Here is a 25,482-nt window from a genome sequence, read left to right on the forward strand (position 1 = left end):
TTATGTAAAACGACTCTTTGTTTAAGATTATGCATTCAATAGAATCTTCACACATGTAGGGATGTGAGTCTGTGTCGTGTGAGGATACCTGGGGTTTAAATATGCCCTGTTCGGGACAGCCTTCAGAAGTGGATGGCAGCATACCTCTGTTCCTCTCGATGCATCGAGCGTCAATAAAATGCCTCTGCTTAAGCCATCTGGGCCCCAGAATCTAAATCTCACCAGGACAAAGAGAACTCACAGTTGGATGAAGAGGAAAGTTGGGAGTTGTGAGAAATAAAACGCACAGCAGATTATTTCAGCTGCTCCTCCTCTGAGTGCTGACGACTTTATTGCAAAAATACAGAATCTTTCCGTCAGCACAGCATGAAAACACAAAAGGCTGAGAGCTTTTTCACAGCAGACACGTCGGCTCATCTGAGCAGGGAAAGCACAGGTGGAACTGATAACATCAAAAACGACCGCGCTGCTGTGACAAGTCAACATGTCTGCTGGGAAAAGTTCTACTGAATCAGCAGGAAAAGAAATGTGAACATCTCAAATGACCAAGTCTCTGTATCTGAACACAGACCACACTCTGCTCAGCTGTTGTATGGGAAACAAAATAAAAACTGAACTAATCTGAACAGATTTTTTACCAGCCATTCATGATGTTATACTTTCTCTCTTTGGTTTAAATTTCTTAGTCTGTCAAACATTCAGACTCCAAATCCATCACACCCGTTTGACTAAAGAATCAAAACTCAAACATTACTAATGCATGATAAATGCATCAGGAAAATCCAACAAACATATGAAGTCAATTCAGGCAAAAACACTTCAAACTGTGGTGAAGTTAAAGGAATCAGCTGAAGGATGTCACAGCAGGTGAGCAGCTTCCACAGTAAATGTGATGATTTGCTACTAAAATAAAAATCTAAGACACTCTAAACTTGTCCTTAAACATTTTAATCATCTTATCATTTCTGTTAAGTCTACAGTGTAGAAAAATAAGCATCAAAAATATACCAAAATCAACAAAATAAAATCTGGTGAAGCAAAAAAAAAGCCAAAACACGAACTTTGACATGATGAAAAAATAACTTCATTTGAATTACTGACACTTTGTGTTGCATCTTTACTATAATCAACTCAGGTCTGGTCTGAAATGCAAATTTCAAAGTTGAATTAAAATCAGGTTTTATTGTGAAAAGGTGATATTCTGTCAAACAGCAGATGAGAGCCTCTGTTTGTACCAACATCAGGGCTGCAACGAAGGGGATGTTTTAAGGAATCGATAAACATTATTATTTCACATTTAGCTCCTTATTAATATAAGTGACTAGTCATCGTAATTATCAATATCTTCAGTAATCTGCAGGAAAATAATGGGTGAAATAAGTCAACGTTTCCCAGACTTCAGACCAGACTTGGGTTTCCTTGTTTTAACTCACCTGGAGCACCAGGTGAGTGGGGGTCAGCACTTCTAGCAGAATTCCCCTGGATTCTTGGCAGTAGGACACAAGGCTTTCAGTCTGTTCACAAACAGCATTCTTGATTTTAAGGTGTTCCTTCATAATCTACCAAACCAACCTAATGTGGTCTGAGTAGAAACACAAGAGAAGCTCCTCCCTGAGCGATGGGAGAGATGTCGAAAGAAATCAGCGACAAGCAAAAAAAGAAAGAAATCTATCTTCAACACTTGTGAAGTGCACTAAATTAGCATTAAATGCAGTCGAGTCACTGCACTAAAAAGGATCTGCATATATCATCATTACAATAAATGTACACCAAAGTCGAGTGATTCTCTCAAGGCTATAATACGTCTGAAAACATCATGCTAAATATTAGCTGCAACTCTGTTAAAATAAAAGCTTTAGTTCTTCATCTAAAATCCTCTAACAGGCTCTGAAATGACAGAAATCAGCCTCATGTACAAGTATAAGAAGGCTGGACATCCCAAACAAGGTGACTAACTCACTTTATAAAATTAGATCAGGTCTATAGTAGAGTATACTCAGGTTAGGCAGGTAGAATAGTTTAGTTAATCTATGCACAACTCAGTCTGACAAGCCTACAAAAATAAATAGAGGAATAAGTTGAGTGGATTTATAATCAGAGGTCCTCAGGGAGTCTGAAGGAAGGAACTCCCTCAAAAGTTCCTTCTCTATTTCCTGTCTTCCTGTCATGTCTTGTGTCCTTCACTTCCTGTGTCGATGCGAGCAGCTGTGAAGGTTCAGCCGCTTCAAGGAACCTGCTGTCTGTTCAGCTGCACACGCTGCAGTCAGATTGAACACATTTTCCGTACTAATGAATCATTTAGTCATTTTTACTCCAGCCTGACTGATGGCACATTTTTCAGAGTGGCCAATGTTAATTTTCTCTCAAAACAATCCACTTTAAAAAGCGTAAAAAATAAACTTCTGGTGACGCGGTTTCAAAACAGTTTTTTCTTATTTTGTTAGCAGTTCAACAGACAGCAGGTTAGCAGCAGCGTCTGTATGGACTGATCACACGGACCTGCTGTTCATCACAAAACTTGGCTTTTCAATCTTGTCCAGAGTTCATCATCCATCCGTCATCTGCCAGCTTTTCTCCACTATCCTGCTCTGTATTAGGGTGCTTTATCTCGATTAGAAATATAAATGTGCTTCAATCCAGCAGACATTCATAGACATATACTGACTGTAGGAGATCTGTCTGTGTGATATTGTTCGTTTAGTGGTCTTGCTGTAGGCGTCCAGATGGGGGCTGGGAGGGACAAGGCAAGGTGGGTTCTGAATGTGAATGTGTGTTGTGAAGCAGGAGAAAAGGCGACTGTTCTGAAAATGAGACTGTCGTTAAAAATTCCCACAGAACGGCAAAAGACTCTTAAAGCTGGGGCAGGCAGTCATTTTTTGGCATCACTGGGCAAAAACCACCTGTCAGCACATTAGTAATTCAAGTGGTCCGAGAGAAAACTACGCCGCACCTCCTCTGGGCTCTGTTTTCAGGCTTTAGAAAATCTACCGTCTATCGGCCGTGCTGGCAGACTCTAGGCCAATCACAGGTCTTTTTAGAGAGTGTAAGCATTCCTACTGACTGTTCTACAAATGCAGATGTGCGTGCGTAAGCGTCCGTCCAACTCGATATGTGTCAGTATCGGTGAAGTGGTTACGTAGCCTTCTGCTAACCGTAGCCAAAGACTCACAGCTGCCGTCTTTGAAGCGCATGCTCGTGCTCGTCTGGTGAGGAGGAGCGGGGAGAGGGGAGAGCTGCAGGAGGAGGGCTGTGCTTTCAAATCCTGGCATTTCTAGATTTCTGCCCACCCCAGCTTTAAAGTGCCAGATGTCTAAATTAAGATCTTGTTTGTCTCCCCAGATGATGCTGCAGACCAGTCAAAGAATTTTATTCCAAAATAACATATCCACCATCAGCCTGACAAAACGATGAGCAGCTTTCAGTTTAAAGAAATGTTGGCACACTTTAAATACAAAAAACAGGCTGAATCCTCACTGTTAAGATTTCAGGTAATGATGGATATGAGACATTTGAAATAAAGCTCTGCTGTTGGGGAATCTGCCGAACAAAAAAAATGTGAAAAATTGTCAGGGAGGGGAAGGGGGCACCCTTGCTGTGAGCCTCAGGCCTGATCAGCTGGTCGGGCGGAACCGAGCCACGTAAGCGCCACAGGACGGGCAGTAGGGGCGTGACGGCTCAGCGGGAAGCTGCTGGCAGAGGGAGCAGAGCATAGGGTCCCTGCGGGGCCGGGGCAGAGGAGGCTGATGGGAGTCGGTCCGCTGGAGGGGCTGGTGGTGGCGAGCGGCGCGGAGGTCCCAGGAGGAGCTGCGTTGGACAGTCCTGTAGTCGGCATCGCGGCGCCAGTCGCTCTCAGGGGGGATGTCCAGACGAAGAGGCTGGGTGGGGGCTTCCCCCGGCACCCTGAGGTGGTGAGGAGCGTAGTGGGTCGGACCCGTTGACTTTAACGGGCAGAGATGGTTGCCGGTAGTGGCCGTTTGTTGCGGTGGTGGCCGAGCGGCGAGGGTGGGACAGGGTGGCGTAGAGATTCTGTGGACCAGGTGGGGTTGCCGGACCGGAGCCAGTTCTGGGCCTGGGGAGGGAGGAGGAGGAAGGTGGGGCTCGGCGAGGAGCCCGGGGCAGAGTGCCATAACTCATCGCGACGCTGTGGAGGCCTTGACCTGAGAGAGCTTGATGCCGGTCAGACACAACCAGAAACTGCTGCTGGACACTCGGTCCAGCTCCTGAGGAGGAGGAGGAGGAAGAGGAGAAAAAGGAGACCTATTAGCAGAAGAGCTATAAACAAAAGTTATCACATTGAGAATGACAGAGCTCCTCCTCAGTCCATCAGTAACTACAGCATCAAAATCTGATCTGCAGATTTTCTCTGCTCTAGATTTGGACTTATTCATGCCACATTTATGACACGACATGACAGCTGCAATTTCATTTCTTGGATCAAAATCTCCATTTCATAAACAACAAGAACAGGCACTGCACACTATTATGTCCCAATGTCCAATCGAGGCCTGAGATTTGGGCTAAAAAGCAACTATTTGCACTGCATGTGGTGGTCTTTGTGAGAAGGCTCCATAAGATCGGCTACAGAAATCCTCCACCACTTTAAAACAGCCATCTTAATAAAAGAAATATCTAAAACTGTCTATGACTATAACTCTATAACTGTCTTTGAAGGCCACAGCAGTGTGTCAATACTGATGTAGATGGATTGTAGACTGTAGATGGGTCATGAAGACACAGTCTGACAGTTCCTATAATATATTAGAAATTAATATAAGTCAAAACTACGACAATTGAGGATAAAGTCAGGAGGTGTATTCTACAGTTTCATTACAAGCTACATCTTAGGCTCACTGTAAAATAGTAAACACTATCAGACAGGAGCTAAGTCTCTATGGAAATATTATTAAAATATTACTACAATGTTAAATAATTGACTTGATGAAATGTGACACTAAGACTGTGTAGGAGACACATGTCATGTTTGTCCTCAGATTTCTGTCTGCAGCTTGAGGTGAATATCCCGCCTCCAGGATTTATTGTACATTCTTTATCTGTAGAAGTGTTTCTGTCTTGATTGCTATTGTTCATCTATTTGTTGTTGTGTATAATTACTTTTCTCTGTGGTACTGGCCTGACTCAGTTTCCAGTCCTGTCCTGGAGGCTGATGGATCTCTGAGACACAGTTGAGATGCCGGGTGGAGGGACAACCCACACTTTTCAATCTTATTACCATTGGATTCACAGAAGCTACTGTGACACTAGAGTGCAACAAATCGGAGTTTAAGATCATTTAAGGACTTTTCATCTCTGATAACCCAAAAACATTCAAACACCCTGAGGGAGCAGAGCTGAGAGAGAGAGAGTAGGTTTGGTTGTTTCTGGTGGTGGTGAGGTGGTGGTGGTGATGCTGGTGAACAATGGAGGTGAAGGTGGAGATGAAGGGCCAGCGGGTTACCTGTGCGTCCCCAGGAGGAGAGGCCCGAGCTGTGGGGCCGTGATGTCTGCAAGGGGGGGTGCTGTGGAGGAGGTGCAGGAGGTGAGGGGCCGTGGTGTCGGGGTTGGTGGTGTTGGAGGTGTTGGAGGTACTGGTAGGAGGGATCTGTAGTGAAGGAGGTGGAGGAGGAGGAAGAGGCAGAAGGGAGGTGCAGGGAGGAAGTGCTGGGGCGACGGAGGAGGGTGGAGGAAGAGGAGGCGTAGAGGTCGGCGTGTCTGGGGGGGGGCCTGGACACAGAGGGGTCCTTCACGATGAAGAAGTGGGAGGAGGACGGAAAATAAGAGATGACAATACAAAAAGGAAAATGAAAAAAGATGGTGATTGAGGTGAGACAAAGAATGGGGACAGAAGGGAATGACAGGGAGGAGAAATGATGAAGAATACATGAGAGAGAAGGTGGAGGAGCAGCAGAGACAAGTGAAAAAAGAGAACAAAAAAGACAGAAAAAAAGATGAAAACGAGGAGGAAAGAAGGTAACACAAAACAGAAACAGGACAGAAAGATGACGGAAAATAAGAGGAAGAGAAATAGAATGAGAAGTGAAAATGGATATGAAAAGGATGAAGAGAGGTAAAAAAACAGATGTACACAGAGGGAAATTGAGGTATTGAAGCAAGAAAAAAAACAGAAAAAGGAGAGGAGGGGTAAAAAATTAAAACAAGTTAACATAATGGAGGGAAAACTGACACATAAGAACAAAATAAAACAAAAATATGAAAAATGTCTGCTAGGCCATCACTGTGGGGTGGTGAAAACCTTGTATCTCTAAGATACAACTTTTGTTTTTTCTAGCAAAGAAGAAATGTTTCATCTGGATATTGTTCATTTCATTGTATCTCCTGGGTTCAAAGGAATGGTTCACAGTTTGAGTGACACACTTATTCTCTTTGATTAGCCTACTGAGATTTTGTATTTTTTTCCCCAGTTTTCTATCACAGTAACTGTTGTTAATTTGGGCTTAAACGAATGATGAGGCACTTTTCCCTCTATTTTCTGACACTTAATACACTGAAAATAACTGTCAGATGTGAGGCGCAGAAAAATTTAGAGCAGTTTGATAAAACCTAATAGCATAAGACAAGAACTCAAACTCAACTAAAACATTTTAGGCCTTAAAACTAGAATTTCACACACAAGTCCCTCTACAAGACACAAGATGGAGGATGGAGCACCCAACTGATATTTCAGCGGTGCAGATTTATAACAAATTTGTAATTAATCTGGGTAGCATCACTACAAGCAATGCTTTTCATCAGTGGTGGTTTTGGATGTTTTGATGCCCCAGGTGATCTCTCACTGTCTCACTGATGAGACAACAGCTAAATTTAATAGCAGATTTATGAACATTTATACACCGCAGGCACTGAAAATCCCAATTAAGTGTAGTTCACACTGGATCCATGTCTGCGTGTTCAGAGGTACAAAGAGAATTGCAAACCATTTCCCCCCCATTTCCCTTCTGCACCCTAGGCAATTACCTATCCTACGTATATGTCAAACTGCCTCTCATAACTTGCCTTTCTCTAAGGGAGGGGGGGGGGGGATAGGGGATTCTTCCAAAACTGAAGTAAATAAACATTAATAATGAAAGATTTTCTTGAATGTAGCAGATTTGTCTCCATGTCAGTGTTCAGTGTTTAATTCTCTATGACAATAACTGACTGACCCATGGTAGTTTTAATGTTTTAGTAGGTGTTGAAACTGTATTACTGATACCATCAACACTCAGAGGAAGAATAAAATCCTCTGGCTATAGTAGAATACCAAGGATTCCTCCCACAGATGCTGATATCTGGAGACAAACCTCAGCTGTCGGTTCAGATCAGGCCTGGCTCCGCCTCGCGGTGAGCGCTGAGGTTAAAAGCTTAATGGAAGAACTAAATCAGTGATCAATCTTTAATGCGCTGGCCTGAGGCGATTCCTGAGGGCTGCATACAAGATGGCTGAACGCCAGCAGCAGCAGAGAGGAGGCGTTCTCTGTGCACACACACACAGGCTGCTGCTGCTACTGCTGCCAGCTCAGACAACAGTAGAAACCTTTACAGGTGTGAAGCGTTTTAACAGCTCAAATGCTTTAACACACAGCCTTTTTTGTGCTGTGGAGACACTGAAATGAATACTTACAACTCTCTATACCAGCAGAATGATACTGTATCTTTTCATTTTATGTCATTAAATAATTTATTCAAAACGATTCTTAGGTGTTCTCTGGTTAAGAAAGATGTTCTTTAAAGAAACTACAATGACACACAGAACCATCTCATTTGATAAACTATTATCAGTCACAGTGAAAGAAAATTAAATTAAATTAAAAACACCAGCGTGATTCTTAAAAGTTAAATAAACACATCTTGGAATCTTCTACTGGATCACAGAAACAATGTTCTCCCAAAAATCCCTGAGTGGTAATTTAATGTTAAAATTTGTAAACTTAATTACTTTAGGTCTGCAAATTCCTAATAACCGCTTTCTTTGAAAGAACTGTGCGGTAAATTTAAGCATGGGGTTTTCCTATAATTAACAGCAGAATAAATAGCTGAGTACATAATAATGTTAGCATGATATGTTCACTAATCTCGAAGTATAGCTGACCTAACCCTAACCCTTGTCAACAACAGGTGGACAAGTGGAAATTCTGACCTGTTGGTGGCTCTAGATGACAAATTGGAATATCACAAAAGTTATCAGAATTGATCCTTTGAAGGCCATGAAGGTCTGGACCACATTTCATGTGAACACATCCAAAGGTTGTGGAGCTATTTCAGTGCTGATAAGACAGAAAGACTGGGAGACTGGCAGATGGAAGTCTATCTAGCTGGCGTGGCTAAAAACTAACATCAAAGACCTGATTATTGTCTAAAATATCACTGCCTGCTGTAGCACTAAATTTTCTCTCTGTTGGAACTAAGGGGCCTCCACTGAACCAGACCCAGCATCTCACTAAAATACTGTTTGTGCTTTAGAGAACTTTTCTAAACAGATTAGCTCCAGAAAGTGGCTTAACTGTCTATGACAACACAGTGGCATTCTACAAAACATGAGAAGAAGAGTGTTTTATGAATCAGAGGTGTGCTGTTGTCATTTTGTTCAATACAGAACCACTATCATAACCAGAGAGCCAGTGAAGAGCTGCCAATCATCTGAGTGAGGAAAAGAATCTGAACCAGGCTGCAGTTGCATTGTATGAACGCAGGGTGGCAGCAGGATGTTAATCAACAGTGGAGGAAGATGATGATGGTGATGACAAGCGTTCACACAAACATACACACAGCTGGTGTGTTTCCTAGCTGCTGGACTACAACTTAATGAAGGAAAGTGTGTGTGTGCATGCATATGGCTTACACAGCTGCGGGAAAGGCCAAAATTTTGGGGTCGTGACCCGATGACGGTTCCACTCAGGCTGCGGGCGATGCGTCGCAGGTTTTCTGCGCTGTAGCTCTCGTCCTCACCTGACGGCTGCTGCACAGAGAAAATTTCAAAGAATTCATTTACTGCAAAGCACATGCAGGAAGTGGTGAGTATCAGCAGTAGCATGAGAGTAAACAGAACAGAACAGCAAATATTTAGGTGTGTAATAAGATCTGACTGTTACCCAACATATTTAATAAGGTCAGAACCAGAGCCAATATGGACAGGTCCCTAGAGCAAACTTAATGCTCTGAGTGTTTTTCTGTGCCCTCGTAAATAATTTTACAGTACACTGAGAATATTTACCTCAACCCTCTTTACAATTGTCTCTGCCCAGAGTCCCATTGTCTGATGAATTTACCAATTTAAATAATGAATTGAATAAATTGAAATAGATTAATTCATTTAGGTTTTTTTCTTCCTAACAAGTGCCAAACCGCCAAAAGTTATATCGCTATAGAACCTTACTTCGAGGGAAACTGAAAATAAAGCTTTAAAAGACGTTTCAAGACCTGCAGACAATTAGACAAAAGTCACAAGCAGCTAATTAGGCAGCAGTGAGGTATGTTGATACAAACTGAGATCACATGGTTGTTTGACAGCCATGAAATTGGTTTGAGCAAATAATCATGCTAAATGTGTAAAATAATTATCAGAGCACAGCTCTCTTTCTCACACACACACACACACACACACACACACAGTTGTACCTTATGCAGAGGTGTAACCGGTGTTCGGTAGGCATATCTCTCTAGCTCTGCCGTTGGTGTTTTGGACCGTCCGGATCCTGGCATCATTCTCCTCACACCTAAACACACACACATACACAGACAAACATCATCATAATCATAGTAGTAAGTGTGGTAGTATTCATGGTAACAGTAGTAATATTAATAGTAGTGGTGGTGGTGGTGGTGTTAGCAGTAATTTTGGTGGTACTCATGGTAACAGCAGTAGTAACAGTAATAGTAGCATTTGAGTGGCTTATCATAGACAAGTGTAAACATGTTTCCTATCCTCAAAAAGTAATTTTCTCTGAAGCAGCTGTTGGTAAAGGGGGCATCTTATATTCAGACAGTCCTGTAACCTCTTCATTCCAAACACAGTACAGCAATGTTTCTATTTCTGACTCTGACAAAGGTGAACTCTCCTCTGTGAGTCTGGACACCCTCATCAGATTTTTGTCCATCGCACGAGTTTCAATTGAGATTAATGGGAAGCAAACATATTGAATAGCGGTGTCATGTGACTGTGCCTTTAGTCTGCAGTTCCTACCTGGTTTGTTGCTGGTTGGCTGAGGACTGACTCCACGGCTGCCCCGGTGCATGCTGGGAGCCAGCAGACTGGCCTGGTACAGCGAGTCCAGCTCTGACAGCTCCTCACCGGGCACTGCCTCTTCCCCTCCTCCTCCTCCTCCTGCTGCAGTCTGGGACCCGTAGTATCTGTTGACATTCTCTGCCCAGCGCTCCACAGGCAGGGCTGCTCTGTAGTCCTGGCTGGGGGGCGGAGAGGAGGTCCGACCTGGCCGATTCGCAGGAGGCGGAGGGGCACTGAAGGGTGAGTCGGGGGGTGTATAGCTTGGTGGATCAGGAGAATCAACAACATCGGGCATGTCCAGGTGTAAGCAGGACCAGTTTCTGGTGGGACATGTGGGAGGGGTAGGTGCTAGTCTGGTGGCGGGGCTAGATACAGGGGGTGGCGTTTGTGGCTGTCTGATGTAATATGGCTCGTCCTGCATCATCAGATGGCACCTGTCATTGGTGTTGACGGGCGATGGGGTTCGGGAGTACAGCCTGGGTGGGGGTGGGGCTTGTGCTGGGATGGGAACAGGCGGCTTTCTGGCCCACTGGGCAGAATGGTCTGCATCATCAGGTAGAAGGGGTGGAGCCAAATCATCCAGACTCTGCTCCCAGGTGTCCACACACACAGCAGGGAGGGACCCAGTGTTAGATAGGGGTTTCTCAGTGCGAGAACAGGGGCCCCCAGTCCTGCTGTCCTCTTTGGGAGAACATGTAGGGGCCACGGTGCTGGAAGCAGGGTCAGAGACTTTGTTTGTTGTGGGGGGAGGGGGCTTAACAAGGCAGGGAGAGAGAGGCGGGGCTTGTTGGTCCTGACTGGTAGCTGACTGGTCGCCCTGTCTGTTTGTCAGAAGTATTTGGAGCGTGAGAGGCTTTTCACTGCAGAGAGAGAGAGAGAGAGAGAGAGAGAGAGAGAGGAGAGAGAGAGAGAGAGAGAGAGAGGTGGGTTAGGAAGGAAGGGTGTGTATGTGCATTGGCCTGCAGTATGTTTGGAACAGATGGTGTCATTTGAGAGCTCTGGCTAAACACAAGGGTGGTTGTGTGTGTGTGTGTGTATCGGAGGTTGTTTCCGGGGGAGTGTTGACAATCTCTCACCATGGTTCACACTCCGAACGAGCCGGTTGTCACGACAACACTTCACAATATTAAAGTGTTGTTTGGAACAAATAACATCCTGATGATTTATTACTCTTACATGGGAGTTATAATTATGAGTTAATGGTTTGCAGTGTACCTACAAAGCCTAAGCAGGGAGCTGCTGTGGCTGATGCAATTCTCAGCCATGTATAACAACATTTACACTGAAAAAGAAGTCAAAAGTGTTTACAGACTGTCCCACAATCCAACATTGGAAAAGTGTGGGGGGCCGGGTTTCCAAAACTATTCAGCCATCCGACAAGCACATCTGATATACTGGCCACTTAAGTCTTAAATCTTGGCAGTGAAGTCCTGAGTCAAATCCAAGTCCTGAACTTTGTTTCGAGTTCTAAACAAGTCATAATGAACCCTCCACCAAACCAAGTCATTAAAATCTGAAGATTCATCCTTTATAGCTGCTCTCAATCAACATGCTTCAGATATTTTCAGCCTGAAGTCGTCTTACACTGTTTCATACAGTGGTGTCAGTCTTCATTGTTCATAGATTCAGTAATCTATATAATATTGTAATTTACTTGTGTAATTTGATTTAAGTAAAATTTTTCCATGTATTCCTTGTGCCTTACCCATTGCACCATCTCTTCTGGAAACTTTATTCAAAACTCAAAAACCTTGTTTTCTGGTGGCAGGAAGACTTTCTGATGCTCCAGGTATAACCAGAGTGAAGTTTACACATGGTAAACATCTCTGACTGGTCAAAAAGTCTCACTGCTGCTATAACGTGCATCATTCACACTGCAGGACTGGTCAGCACCGGAATCAGTCTGGTCCAAAAGGATCATTTGAACAATTCAGAAGAAGATAACTTAAAATTACAAATCCTGCTCATGGATTTCTGTAGAAACTGCAGTAGTGACTTCTTTCCCCACTGGGAACCTACTCATTATTTATTGAAATAATTTTAATGTTTCTAATCAAATGTTGCGGCTGTGGCTGCATGGCAGATTTTTTATGTAACTCAAGTATAAATTGTCCAATCTGCCCCAAAACTCCACGACTGATGAGAGTCCTGCCCTGAAGACATCAACATGCCAACACTCACTTATAGTCATAGTAGGAAAATGGAAAATCATAACAGGAGGTAGTACGGTATATTTTATACGAGCAGGTTGACCAGATCCACCTCAAACATGGTCAGAACATCCATAAAATCTTAATTGCAAGTTTTCACTGAAAGGCGTTGCCCTGGTGGCGTGGCTAATTTCAATGTTTCAGCATGACACAGGAAGTTGTTCTTGAGGGACTAGGGATGCACACACATTAGAAGAGGTGAAAACTGATATCTGATTGGGTCTCGGGACTGGGTATGCTAAATGGCTCGACAGTGATTCCTACAAAACGTCAATGGAGTAGCCCTGGCAGTATGTTTCACCTTGATCTATGTCATTTGTTTGGCACATGTAACATCCCTAGTCAGTGTCCCCGATCAACGCTGCTTGCTAATTCCACCAGTTTGTAAAGAGTGCCTTTACAGCCAAAATATTTTCTGCACATGACACAAGTGCTGATGCTACATGACGTTCTGATTGGTTGAGCAGGCTACAGGTGGTACCTGGACTGTTCCTGGAGCTGCTGCCCCTCCTCCTGTTGTTGCTCTGGTTGCTGTGGTTGCTGTCTGACTGCCTCTGAGTCCTGCTGCTTCTGCAGTTGCATGCGTTGCTGCAGGCTGCGGGCTCTCCTCATGCAGCGCTGCAGCCGGCTGTGACTACTAGCTCCACTCTCAGCCGCCATGGGCCGCAGTTTGGCTGCAGCCAGGTCACATGTCAACAGAAAATACACAACAAAAAGAAAAAAACAAAGAGAGGAAAGAATAAATAAGGAAAAAGAAAAGAAAGATGCAGAAAATAACTTATTATGATGATTTCATGCAAAAAAAGCAAATATACACCCGACAGAAAATCAAATATCAGACTGCTGACATGGTGGTGGTGTGTAGGTGTATGTGTGTGTGTGTGTGCGTGAAAGTGTGTGCATTATGGGAATGGCAGGCATGACAATGACAATATTAAAGACCAATAACTCAGGTTTGGTTCTCAATGATGAAATGGTGAAATTATATTAAGACAGAACATTAAATTAACTAAATTATAACCAACACATGTTGGGCCAAACTAACTCAAACCAAGCTGTCCAGGTAAAGGGTGATTCTCTTTATTACAACTACTAGTTTTGTTCATCATTTCTATCAGTAATAACAACATTGTACTCATTTGTTTGTGCTTATAGTTGAGACTGGCCATTATTTAACTACTGGCTTTTACACAACAATAAATGCTTCACCTTCCTGCAACACCAAAACACCAAAAACTGAACCCAGGCCCAATCCTTTGAAGAACAGCCCTGCGTCAAAACAAGAAGTTTCTGGAAAGTGACACTGCTCTGACAGGGTTTTTAACTGGAGGAGGGGAGGTTTTAAGATCTTCTGAGGCTCGATTCACCGGTCCACTTCTCATCTTGATATTTTGTTCTCTTCGATTTTGATACTGAACGCTTTTTTTATTGCCTTGGCAGTTTTGTGTCTCTTCGTCTGTTTTTAATCAGCTTTGTGCTTCTGAACGACTGCTGAGTCTGAAGAGTTTGTTGTGCCGCAGTGACGACAAGCTGGTGGATGCTGAACGAGGCTGTGTGTGTGTGTGTGTGTGTGTGTGTGTGTGTGTTTAAGTGTGACTGACAGATCAAAAGACATGAGAGTGAGAAATGTGGGGAGAGGAAAAAATTAAGAGTGTGTGTGTCTGTGTGTGTGTGAGAATGATTCCTCTGTGACACACAAACATGTTGAAATCTCAGTGGTTGATGTCAAACTGTTAACAGCGGGCCACTGTGCTGCCTCTGGTTGCCAAGCAGAGGGTTGGTGGGCGGGGGGAGTGTTGACCTCATTCACACACTGTTTATTTGGTAAGTATGAGTTACTGAACGTGTGTATCTGTGTGTGTGTGTGTGCGTGTTTCTGCATGTGGCAGACAGGTGAAGTGTGCGTAGGAGTGAAGGAGGAGGGGTCAGGAATGGTGGGAGGAGCTTACAGACTGCTTCATTGACAGCCGACAGCGCCGCGGCGACCTCGCCCGCTTGTTCCAGACGCACCGACTGGTCCAGCAGGAGCTCCGCCTCTGACACACACCGCTCGAAGCTGTCACCTTTACCTGCAGGGTGAATGCATGCATTTAATGATTTTGTAGCTTGATCTTAAAATGAGTACAACTTGTCCCATCTGATTAGATGCCCTCACTGTTGGTTCTGGTTTTTTTTAAAGCTGCTTTTCAGTTTATTGACTCTGACTCTGTTGAAGCTGATTATCTGTGTTTTGTTCACTTTGGATTTCTGATTTGGCTTTGTATTGCGTAGTTGGCTTCCATTATGATGTCCATAGGTGTCATAAACAGATGTAATCCACATCTAATGGCAACAAAACAAGTCTGGGTTCACACAAATCTTAAATGTATGAACCCAGTATAAAATGACGTGAGCCAAAAAGTCAGAACAACACTAGTTTCTGCTGTACAGACATCCAGTCATGGCAGATGTCTGCAGGACCTCCAACACACACATCACACAGGCTTTAGCGCTGGGTCATTCTGTCTTTTGTGTTGGCTGAGTCGGACCCTTTCAGCTGCTCAATGAGGAACATTCCCATTGTCCGACACAACACACACCTGCTGACCACACACACACACACACACACCACACACCACCACCACCACACACCCCACACACACACACACACACACACACACCAAACCCTGAACTGAACCCTAGTAAAATACAACAGCTGAGTGACTGGATAAGTGATGGACTGAATTCATCACTGGTAAAGGTTCTTTTAATGAATTGAAAGAAGAATTTGAAATGAATTCTGGTGGGAAATTCTTTAAAGTTCGTTTGTTGCGGAGTGGAAATCATATATCATTGACTCATGCATTGTGTGTGTGCATACCCTGGATCTGCAGCTGGTCCAGGTCCAGGTACTTGCTGGGTCTTGGGTTGAAGCCGAGCGCCGCCTCTCTCTCCTTCTCCTGTCGTCGCTGCTGCTCCTCTTCCCTTGCTCTCCTCAGCACCTCCTCCTGCAACTCATCCAGCTCGCTGCGGCCTGCGGGGGGCGCTGGTCCAGCACACACATAAACCAATTCATCACCGAGAACAAAGGCCGTGCACTAAAAAAAACAAGCCAGTCCATACGGACAGGTTTTGGTTTCCACAGCGTCTTTGGTTGCAGAACCAAAAAGGACACTGGGACCAACTGGCACATCTAGCGCTCTTAAGATATTCATGACACACCAAGACGAACACAGATGTCTTACCAAGGCTCCCCCTGCTGGAAGAGCTGACCTCCTGCAGCAAAGCACCACTGCTTTTTGACCTGATGTTCCTCCATGACGGTCCCGAGGAAGAGGAGGAGATCGAAGCCTTCTTCACAACACACTCTCTGAAGAGAGGAGAGAAAGAGACAGAGATTCATATATAAGCAGACTGACATCCAGTCATATTTCTCTTGTATATTTTGGAACCATAGTTCAGTTTCAGCTTGCTGTCCTGAACTGAAACACAGGATCTATGCTGGGTCTGATTAATGGATTTTTAATTAACCAGAGCCAGTTTTGTAAAGCTGATTCATTTCCAGTCATGTTGTTATTTAACTGGAACCACTTTTTAATCACACAGCATTCTAAGTGAGTGACACTGGAAAACTTCACAGTTGTGGCTTTGTGATGCAGGATAGTTTTTATGGCAGCTTGTTTCCACACTTTTGTTTCCTATCCGGTTGGAAAAACAGCCAAGCCAATCAGAGCTCTGTAGGCAATGTTATGTATGGGGATATCGCTGTTCTGGTCCAGAGCAGGAAAAATGGTGACAAGTGTGGAGGCACAGCTGTACATCCTGCACAGCTGTAAAAGTAAACTAAACTGTAATCCATTACGCTCATTTCCAAGTCTGTATTTTTATTCCACTAGAGTAGCTTTGCATGATTTACAGTTCCAAAACATCCTTATCTATGACCTGTTATGTGGCCCCTCAGGTGAGCCTCTGACTGCAACATTAGTTCAGACCTCCTTACAAGCCAACTTTCCTTTGGTGGGCTGAACAAAATTACAGAAAATAAGGAAAAGCATAATAGGTTCCCTTTAACTTACTGGAATAATCATGATTGTAGCAACAAGTACTTCTGTTATCAGTGTATATGTTGGTTATTTTCTTAATTGAAATGTTCAGCCCATAAAGGTTTAGTAAATAGTGAAAGATATCCCTCAGTTTCCCAGAGTCCATAATGAAGTCTTCAAATGTCTTAAATTAGAGCTGAAATGATGAGTCAATGTTTATGTCATTTTTCTGGTGACAATACCGCATTCTGTGGTTCTAGCTTCTTAAATGTGAATCTTTGCTTCTTGTCTCTGTTTTGTGTGATACTGGAATGAACATGTTTGGGTTCTGTTACTTGGACTATTGACTTTGAAGCCTTCACCTTTGTTTCTGGGAAAAAGTAACTAATTTAAACCATAAATCAGGACTTTTTGTGGACTCACCTGTCACCCACATTCAGGTCCAGGCTGACCGGGCTGCTGCTGTTCCTCTCGCTGCTCTCGTATCCGCTCTCCATCCTTTGGATCAGCCTGGGAGGAGGAGGAGGAGGGGGAGGCAGCTCTGCACCCCCTACACCTCCTGCACTTCCACCTCCACCTGCAGGTCCTCCTCTGTGGCTGCTGGAGGTATTGGGGAGAGTCCAGGAGGAGCCCAGCCTGACCGGCATCACCTCTGGCGGGACCAGGAAGGAGGCATCGGCTCCCTCGGAGGCTGTAGCTCCACAGTCGTCGGGCAGGGAGGCTCCGAGTGGGCTGTATCCCGCCTGCCTTCGCCTCTCACGGGTAAAGATGCTGTCGATGTTGAGTGCCTCCCTCCGGGGCTTCCATGCTGGCCGATACCTCCCTGACCCTGTCCCTCCAGAGGAGCTGGACTTGGACTCACTACTGGTGCTGTCAGCCTCCCAGTCATGAGGTTTATTGGAGGAGGATGAGCAGGGAGTGGAAGCAGTGACAGGGTGGTGGTGGCTGTTGGTGGAGGAGGTAATTTCAGACGAGAGGACAGCAGCCGGTAAAGAAGTGGAGGAAGAGGAGGAGAGGGGTCGGCTGTGGATGATGTTGCTCATGGTCTCCTTGAAGTCTCGGAGGCGACTAGTTGAGGATGAGAAGGAGGAGGGAGGTTTGGGGAGGTGACGAGGAACCTGCTGCTCCTTCAGCGTCTCTCCTGGGGAAAGAAAAGAGGCAGAAGGACGGAAGAGAGGAACAGAAGAGAGGGAGGAGATTTATAGAGGCAAGGAATGAAATGAAGGCAGGAGAGAGAAGGTAAAGAAGACAAGAGGTGAAAAGAGGGAAGGAAAAAAAACCAAAAGTAACAAGCGGGCAAGTAAGAGTGAAAGAGAGTTAAATAAAAAATAGAGAGAAATTAAATTCAAGGAGCGATAATGTACATGAATGAAACAAAAATAATGTGACTGACACTAAACTGAAAAGTGATAAACAGCATAAAACTTAATGAAAGCGTCATTCCTCCTCCTCCACTACCTAAAATTTTCTGTTATTACCCTCTCTTCTGTTTTGGAACTTTCTACCTGCGGTGTAAAGTTTATTTTCTAAGACTTGTCTTTTATTTTTCCAGTGAAGTCTGTTGCAAAATTATTTCAGCCTGACTGTAGTGTATTTCAGATCTTCCTTTTCCCACAGAGAAACATTTAGGGCCCAGATTTTAGCTTTTTTTTTTTATAAAAAAAAAGAAAAGATTTTTAAGATAATGAAGATAAGAAGATCATGAAGTTCTCATGTTGTTTATACACAAGGATGCACATGTGAGCACATGGGCAACGTGATTCACATTTTTAACGGTTGGCTTCACACCTTTTCACTGTTCTAAAGGGGGTGGTAACACGCCAGCAAACTCCAGTTTTGCAAATGTTTTTTGAGGAAGGACATTAATAATTACATGTATAACACGTGTTTAACCTCGGGATACACAAAGATTTTTCATGAGAAACACTGAATTTACACCTAAATTGTTTGTTTAAAAAAGAAAACTCCACAGGGCGAGTTTAATATACACACTCTGATTTTATCACAGCACCCCTAAATATTCTTTTATTTCATTTTATTTGTCGGCTCTCATTAGTGTTTATGTTTATAGCTATACTAATTTAATTTCTAGTAAAGTTTACTGATTAAAATTCACTTTTATATTTGCTGTTATATCATGTTTATTTTTCAGCTGTAAAATCAGTCACTTGGAAGAATTCCTCATCACAGCTTTCAGGAATCAGTTTTTTTTTCTAATCTACATTAGCATCAAAATTTTTTTACTCAGACACATTTTTAATAGATCTGCCCAGTAGTTCCCGCTCTGCCCGCTGACTTGTCCCAGCCTCGCCTACCCTCGCTGTGGTACCCGGCCGACGAGGCCTCCTTGTCAGGTTTAGATCGCCGGGTGCGGCTAGAGCTCCGCCTCCTATCCCCAGCCCCGCCTCCCTTCCTCAGAGATTGGTGCTGCTCACTGTCCGTCACGTGGCCTTAGCAACGAGAAGCATGGCAACGAATGTTTAAAGCATGGTCACCAAGTCATGCAACACAGTGACAGAAGATAAAGAAGCATGGCGGTGTAACTAGCCACACAGCAGGGTCATACAGGGTCATATCTCTTTATGTTTGTTTGGACACTGGAAGTGGAAATATAAGCTTTGTCCTAAAGCACAAAGCTTATATTTTCAAAAAAGAATGAATGGCGTGTTACAAGATGACTGACCCAAACCCTGCTGTGATTCATTAGCAGCATGCAGGACAACAGCTGATGGTCTGTAGCTCCTTTCATTCACACTGAACACAAAATTAAGCTTTTGCCTTTACACTGATCTTTCCAATCTTTGTTAATGAAATGCAGTAGTATAGTAGCCAGGATTTATCATATGTATAGGTTCACCTGCTTATATTATCAACCTGAATACTTTGAACTCTTTTGGCCCTTGTAGTCTTTTCTTAAATCTAAACCTCTGCTTAGCATCTAGAATCCACTCTGGATCCTGTAATCTTAAATACAGTTTCTCAGAGCTCAAGGTGACTGTCCACTCTTTTTTTTCAGTCAACAGTATAAGATAAAAGATAAAAGATATTCAGTTTGGAAAACAGAGGAGCAAATTCTAACAATGGTAGAGTGGGAACTTGTGAATAGTTGGAAAACATGATTGAAATGATTAATCAATAATCAAAATTGCTGCAGATTTATAATCTCTGTCAATCAATCAATTGACTCCTTGGTTATTCATCATCGTTTCAGCTTGAATCTAGTCTATGACTGGACATGCCTCTGAGAGACTGGTTTGGACTTTGTTTGGTTGAAGTAAATGCACCAGTAAGACCTAATGACAGAACAGAATAATAATCAACTACAATTTTCATTGCTCATTAACCATTTAAGTAATTTATCAAGACAAAGAAACCTGATATCAGTTTCTTGAGTTTGAGTAGTTTTTTGCTCAGTTCATTGCAAACTGAACATCTTTGGATTTTGGAATGTTGGTCAATAATGGAATAATACATTTGAAAACATCACGTTAGACTCTGGGAAACTGTAACAAATGTTTTTCATAGATTAATGAAACCATAATAAAAATAATCATCACAAAATGAAACTGTCCACTTTTGTCCACAATTTATATTCTGTATCTAGCAACACTTATCAGGCATATCCATCTCTTAGTGCTAATATTAGAAATTAGGTTTCAGTCCTGACGACCATTCCAACCAACTCTTTGCTGGAAAAATAATTTTTGCCTCCCATATTCTACCAGGACAAGGTTTTTTGGCCATCCCAGCAACCTACCTATGGTATCCAGGCTGCAGAGCGAGGCATGCAGGGGTCCATCTGGGCGTTCGAGGCAGATGACGGTTCCCTGGGAGTCAGAGGAGTAGTGACTGGCCAGGGACTCATGGTGAGAATGGGAGGGCTGTCGGTACGAGTAGCTCTCCGTCGACGAATCGGTGCGAGTGTCGCTGGAGATTGACGGCTCGCGGCCTGGCCGATGGGTTGGAGGGGTGGGGGTTAGTGCAGCAGTTGGGGGGTGTCAGTGGTGATGTACATGTCCTCATAGATATGCACTCACAAATATACATCCTATCAGACACACCTAGACATCACTGCTACTACAGGTTCTATAATTCCTGCTATAAGTACAACAGCCACAACAACTACTTCTACTTTGTATTTCTACTTTCTTAGCTGTTCTTTTAGTTACCTTAGTCTTGTCTGTCATAGTACTACTACTACGACTATTACAAGTACTACTGATTCTGGTTTAGTTACCTGAATGTTTGCTGTTGTGCTACTACTACGACTCCTAGCTGTGTTGTAGTTACCCGAGTCTTCGCTGTCGTAACAGGCCTTGTTGAGGTGGTGGAGGTCAAGGCGTGAGGGCAGGTCCTGCGCTGAAACTGGTGTCCCCCGGGGGTCAGCATACAGCAGCAGCAGAGGCTGGTAGTGGCCCTTGATGCAGCGAGAAACCACGTCCTTCCACTTAGGACCGATCTGCAGGGGAGTGGCAGAAACACACAGAAGAGGATAACGCCAAAAGCTGATGAGAACGCTACAAAACCTCAAACTCAGATAGACAAACATCCAAACTTAATTTTTTGGACTCATTGCATGTTTTTTGTCATACCTGACTTATCTTATTTCTTCCCTTATTCTCTATCTGCTTATATTTCTATCATATAATTACTTTTCTATTTTATTTTTCACTTTTCATCTTTGCCTTTTGTTAGTATTTCAAGGAAAGCAGGTAGTGGACCTCAATACCTTACTTAAATACTGAGAGAATCTATGATAATTTACACAATAATTTTGCTAGTTTTTTATTTAGACAAAGTTACTGTATAGCTGCTTCACTTTAGATAGAATTTAACATTTGACAACTAAAGTGTCTTTTGTTCATGAGAAACTTTTTTAAGGTATCCAAAGATGTGTTATTATTTTATGGGACTGGGTTCCTATAGCTTTTTGCATCTAACTCCTAGTCAGCAAAATATCTGAGTCACTAAACTCCGATGGAATACAAATCTCAAACCTTGAAACTTTGTCTTGCCCCACTCTTTTTTATTTGCAAATATAAATTTACATTTAGGTAGCAGGCTTTGGCAGCAATTGTTGCTTTTGCTGGTAATACTGACATACCCCAGCTACAGATGACATCAAATAAAGATAATTAACTGCATAAAGCCCAAAGTGTAACGTTGGTTTTTGCCATGTTAGTGTGCTCTCTAGATGGTGTCTGTTATCAGCCAAAGATAGTTTGTGAGGTAAAAGAGACACCATTCTGTAACACCATGCAATCACCACGAGTGGACCTTGTGTTTTTGTGGTTCAACAAGCCCAACAGAGCAGTGACTCTTCCCTAGAGAAGAGATCTAGCTGATCGCCTCATGTCGGTTTCAGTGGTCAAAGTCTCCCAGTTCAACTTTCATTCACATCAGATCAGCAACTCAAGTTGACTGCTTTTGTTATGAATCAGGAGCTTCAGTGTTTAGTGATCAATAAAGTGTAAAGGTCAGTCAGCTCCAGTTGTGATCTGAATGTGGCAGATAAATATTAAACCTTCTAAACTTCTACTGCTTGTTTCTGCCTTTTCAAACAACAAAAGAGATCTGACTTGGTTAGTTAACTGTTGTTATAAACGCTGAAGGCTGAACCTAACTGATTGACCTGACTCAATAAATGATTTAAAAGGATTCCAATTTGATTAAATGAACTCATTAGGTTTGGACTAAAACGTTAACTAATTTGAACCCTAGATGCAAGTACCAAAACTTGGACATGGTAGAGTCAAGACACATTAAACAATACTCAGCCATAATGATGTCACATGTGTTGAAATACTAGATTTTACGCTTTCTATAGTAGCTGGTTAATTTACCAGCCACAGTAAAGACATCCCATTCACCTCAAAAACACAGCTCAGCAGGTAAAATGGAGACGGAAACCGAAATGTATGAAACCGTACCACCCTGTTGCGTAGGGCTGTTGGAAACACGAAGTCCTCCTGCCTTCTGTCTGTTTGTCTTTTTGTGCAACAAAAATCCTCCCGCTTGTTATTTCAACCCTTCCTCCATTTTCCAAAAGTCCATGTCCACCTTCAGCTCTGCTCAACAGGATGTCCCGAAGTTCAATACGCCGACCTGTCCATCAGACGCTGAGAGTGTGTGTGTGTGCGCGCGAAAAAATTTGTGTGTTTGTGCAAGAGAAAGAAAGAGATAAAATGAAAGTCTGCAGTGTGAGCAAAAGTGTCGGCTGTGGTGCTGGTGTGGTGCTATATTCGTGCATGTGTGTGCATTTGTGTGTGTGTGCGTGCGTGTGCGCTCTGACCACACCCTCAGTTCTGTCCAGCTGGACTGATAAACAATAGAGGGATATCCTTGTTTTCACAACCAGCAGAGAGAGAGAGACAGAGAGAGTGAGGGAATGAGATATCTCGTTCCACCAGTGTTATTAGAATACAGCAATGACAGAAAATAAAGCAAAGAGTGAAGAGGAACAAAGTTACACAAAAGAGGAGAGGGATGATAAAGAGGCAGGAAAAGGGAGGTAAAGAAGGGAGGAGGGAGGTAGAGCATGGAGAAAGGAAAGAGGAAGGAGAGATGTGAGAGAGGTGTAAGGATGGACAGGAAGAAAGAGAGATCACTTACTACAACATGAAGTAATTTCCTTTCCTTACCCTACTTCTTTTGTTAATTTCCAAAACACACACGTATGTGCCTCTATACCTGTGAGGATCCTCACTGATAGAATCCATTCCCTACTCCCTAAGCTTAAAGGAATAGTTTAAGATTTGGGGAAATAGACCTATTCTTTCTTTGACTGAGATGTTCAGATGGAAATCAATCTCATGTCTGTGTGTCAAGCACAGAGCAGGAGTCAGAACATGGCTAGACTGGAAGCAGGGTGAAAAGGCTAGCCTGGCTCTGTTACATAACATAACAATAACATTTGTTTATATAGCACTTATCAAAATTTAACAAAAGTGCTTTCTAATGAGGCATACATGAGAGGGACAAGAGTCATAAGTTCACAAATACACCTAGAAACTATATTTGGGCTATAAGGCAAAACATTTATAATGATAATATTATGCAGTCAATAATGATATATATCACAATACTGGAGTTCAAACAAAAAATATGTGGTTCCTATTTTGATACTTAACTAATCCTTTTGGTCATTTTAGTTTGTTAAAAAAAGAAAAAATACCCTCCCTGGTCCCAGCTTTTGAATTTAGAGGAATGGCTGTTTGTCATATGTGACAGTTAGCTAATTTTTTTTGGACTGCTGCATGGACAAAAAGAGCAATATAAAGATGTCACTTTGGACCTAAGGAAATAGTGATTTTCAATTTTTGTTTTCAAGTTTTGATTATAAAAAGGATCAGAGTTTATCGCCAGCACATCTATTTGACATGATGCATCACTGAATATACCTCCTTGACATGTGCATCATCGAAGTACATCCATCGTCTGATCTTTGTTTGGAAGAAGAAGGTGGAGTAATGTTTCCCGTAGTAACAGACCATGCCAACCAGATAGAGTTCCGACTGACGGGCCTTCTCTTCCGTCACCCGGTAAAACAACTGCAGCGAGAAAAGAGAGAAGAAGAAATTAATGGAGCAGCTGAACCAAACCATTATCTACCTTTATATGCTGATGACACTGATGTTTATCATTGTATTTATATTAGTGATCCTTTGCTACTAATACCACTACTTCTTACATCACCCAGACGCAGGCAGGTCCCAAGGGTGTGAATGACGTCTTCAGCCAGGTCTGAGTGATCAGAGTCCCAAACCAGACCAATGGTGATGATCTCTGGACTGTTGAGGAGGACACGAGCCATCCTGAGCTGCTGACCACACTGACTCTGTTCAGGGGAGCAGGGGGAGGAAAAGAGAAGGAGGACAACAGCAAGCAGTAAATTTACACTGATATGAAAATAAGAAATACATTTGAGAGGTTGTAACAAGCAAAAATTTCTTATAAATATATGATGAATGAGTTATCAAAGAGTCTTACAGGACAGTTGCGGAGGTCTCCCATGCTGGCGTTTCTCAGCAGCTCGCCAAACATGCTGGGAGTTGCCTTGTCCCTCGACTCTAACATCTTCACTGCCTGATTGCTGAAAAAAAAAAAACATTTAACTATATAATTTAATTTTGTTTCAATATTTATGTCATAATCACAAACACGCCTGTGCTACACATGGCTAAAAATCAGAGTAATGTTAATTCTGGCTTTGCCATGGAGGATTCAGTAAGTTTGATAGTATGGTGTATACTGATAACATCAACCTTGGAGAAAAATAATAGAAGAGCTACATCACGCAACAAAAGATCACAAATATTGTCATCTAGTTACTAATAGAATCACAGGGCTAGTCAGAATCTGATGCAGCTCAAGTGTGAAACACTGATCTGTCACACTATACATGTGTCTTATGGAAATCAGTTACAGCAGCACATAACAACAGCACACAAAAGAAACTTTTCAGAGATTGAAACAGGAGAAAAAAATGGCTTAATTAGTCATACTGAGGTGGGAATGTGAGGAAGAACTCACATGCACACAGCATCAGACACTAGAGTTAGTTCACTAGCTACACGCATGTTTTAGTCAGTAGATTTTGAACTGATGTGAAAATTGGATATAGACGTTTTGTTTTCCGCCCTGCCATGTGCTAGCACTAAAAGTCTACAAATGGTTCAGAATGCTGCAGCAAGAATGATAACTAAGTCCAGAAAGTTTGACCATATTACTCTGATTTTAACCTACTACATACCTGTCTGATCTTCATAATCCTTATATTCCATTCCATGCTCTGCACCCTCAGAGTGCTATCTGCTTTATCGGGACTTTGTCCAACTGCCATCTGATTCCAAATTAAGTGTTGCTAAATGCTGATTAATGCATGAAACTATTTGATGTCACATCATACTAACTTAGACCTGTCCATTTCCAAATAATCAGAACATACAGAAATCTCTGAGGTGTAATAACCTAAACTGTTACACCTGTAAAACAATTAATGGTCCTTTAAAGAAAGGGTGATGTAATAACG

At 42.8% G+C, this 25,482-nt stretch overlaps 1 protein-coding gene across 1 annotated transcript in view; it reads right to left on the reverse strand.

Moving 5' to 3' along the window:
• Nucleotides 1-293: 293 nt before the first annotated feature.
• LOC108872866 (inactive ubiquitin carboxyl-terminal hydrolase 54) overlaps nucleotides 294-25,482 on the reverse strand; it is a 50,571-nt gene continuing 25,382 nt past the window's right edge. The window contains 17 exon segments of the mRNA XM_018660757.2: nucleotides 294-3,930; nucleotides 3,932-4,220; nucleotides 5,456-5,738; nucleotides 8,837-8,953; nucleotides 9,613-9,710; nucleotides 10,178-11,079; nucleotides 12,911-13,103; nucleotides 14,379-14,498; nucleotides 15,290-15,454; nucleotides 15,654-15,778; nucleotides 16,875-17,592; nucleotides 18,767-18,901; nucleotides 20,209-20,400; nucleotides 20,742-20,910; nucleotides 23,852-24,001; nucleotides 24,142-24,288; nucleotides 24,441-24,543. Of these exon segments, the coding sequence (XP_018516273.2) occupies nucleotides 3,612-3,930; nucleotides 3,932-4,220; nucleotides 5,456-5,738; nucleotides 8,837-8,953; nucleotides 9,613-9,710; nucleotides 10,178-11,079; nucleotides 12,911-13,103; nucleotides 14,379-14,498; nucleotides 15,290-15,454; nucleotides 15,654-15,778; nucleotides 16,875-17,592; nucleotides 18,767-18,901; nucleotides 20,209-20,400; nucleotides 20,742-20,910; nucleotides 23,852-24,001; nucleotides 24,142-24,288; nucleotides 24,441-24,543 (4,225 nt within the window). The 3' untranslated portion in view covers nucleotides 294-3,611.

This window comes from Lates calcarifer, linkage group LG16_LG22 (genome assembly GCF_001640805.2).
Source record: "Lates calcarifer isolate ASB-BC8 linkage group LG16_LG22, TLL_Latcal_v3, whole genome shotgun sequence".
In the NCBI taxonomy this organism is placed as follows: Eukaryota; Metazoa; Chordata; class Actinopteri; family Centropomidae; genus Lates; species Lates calcarifer.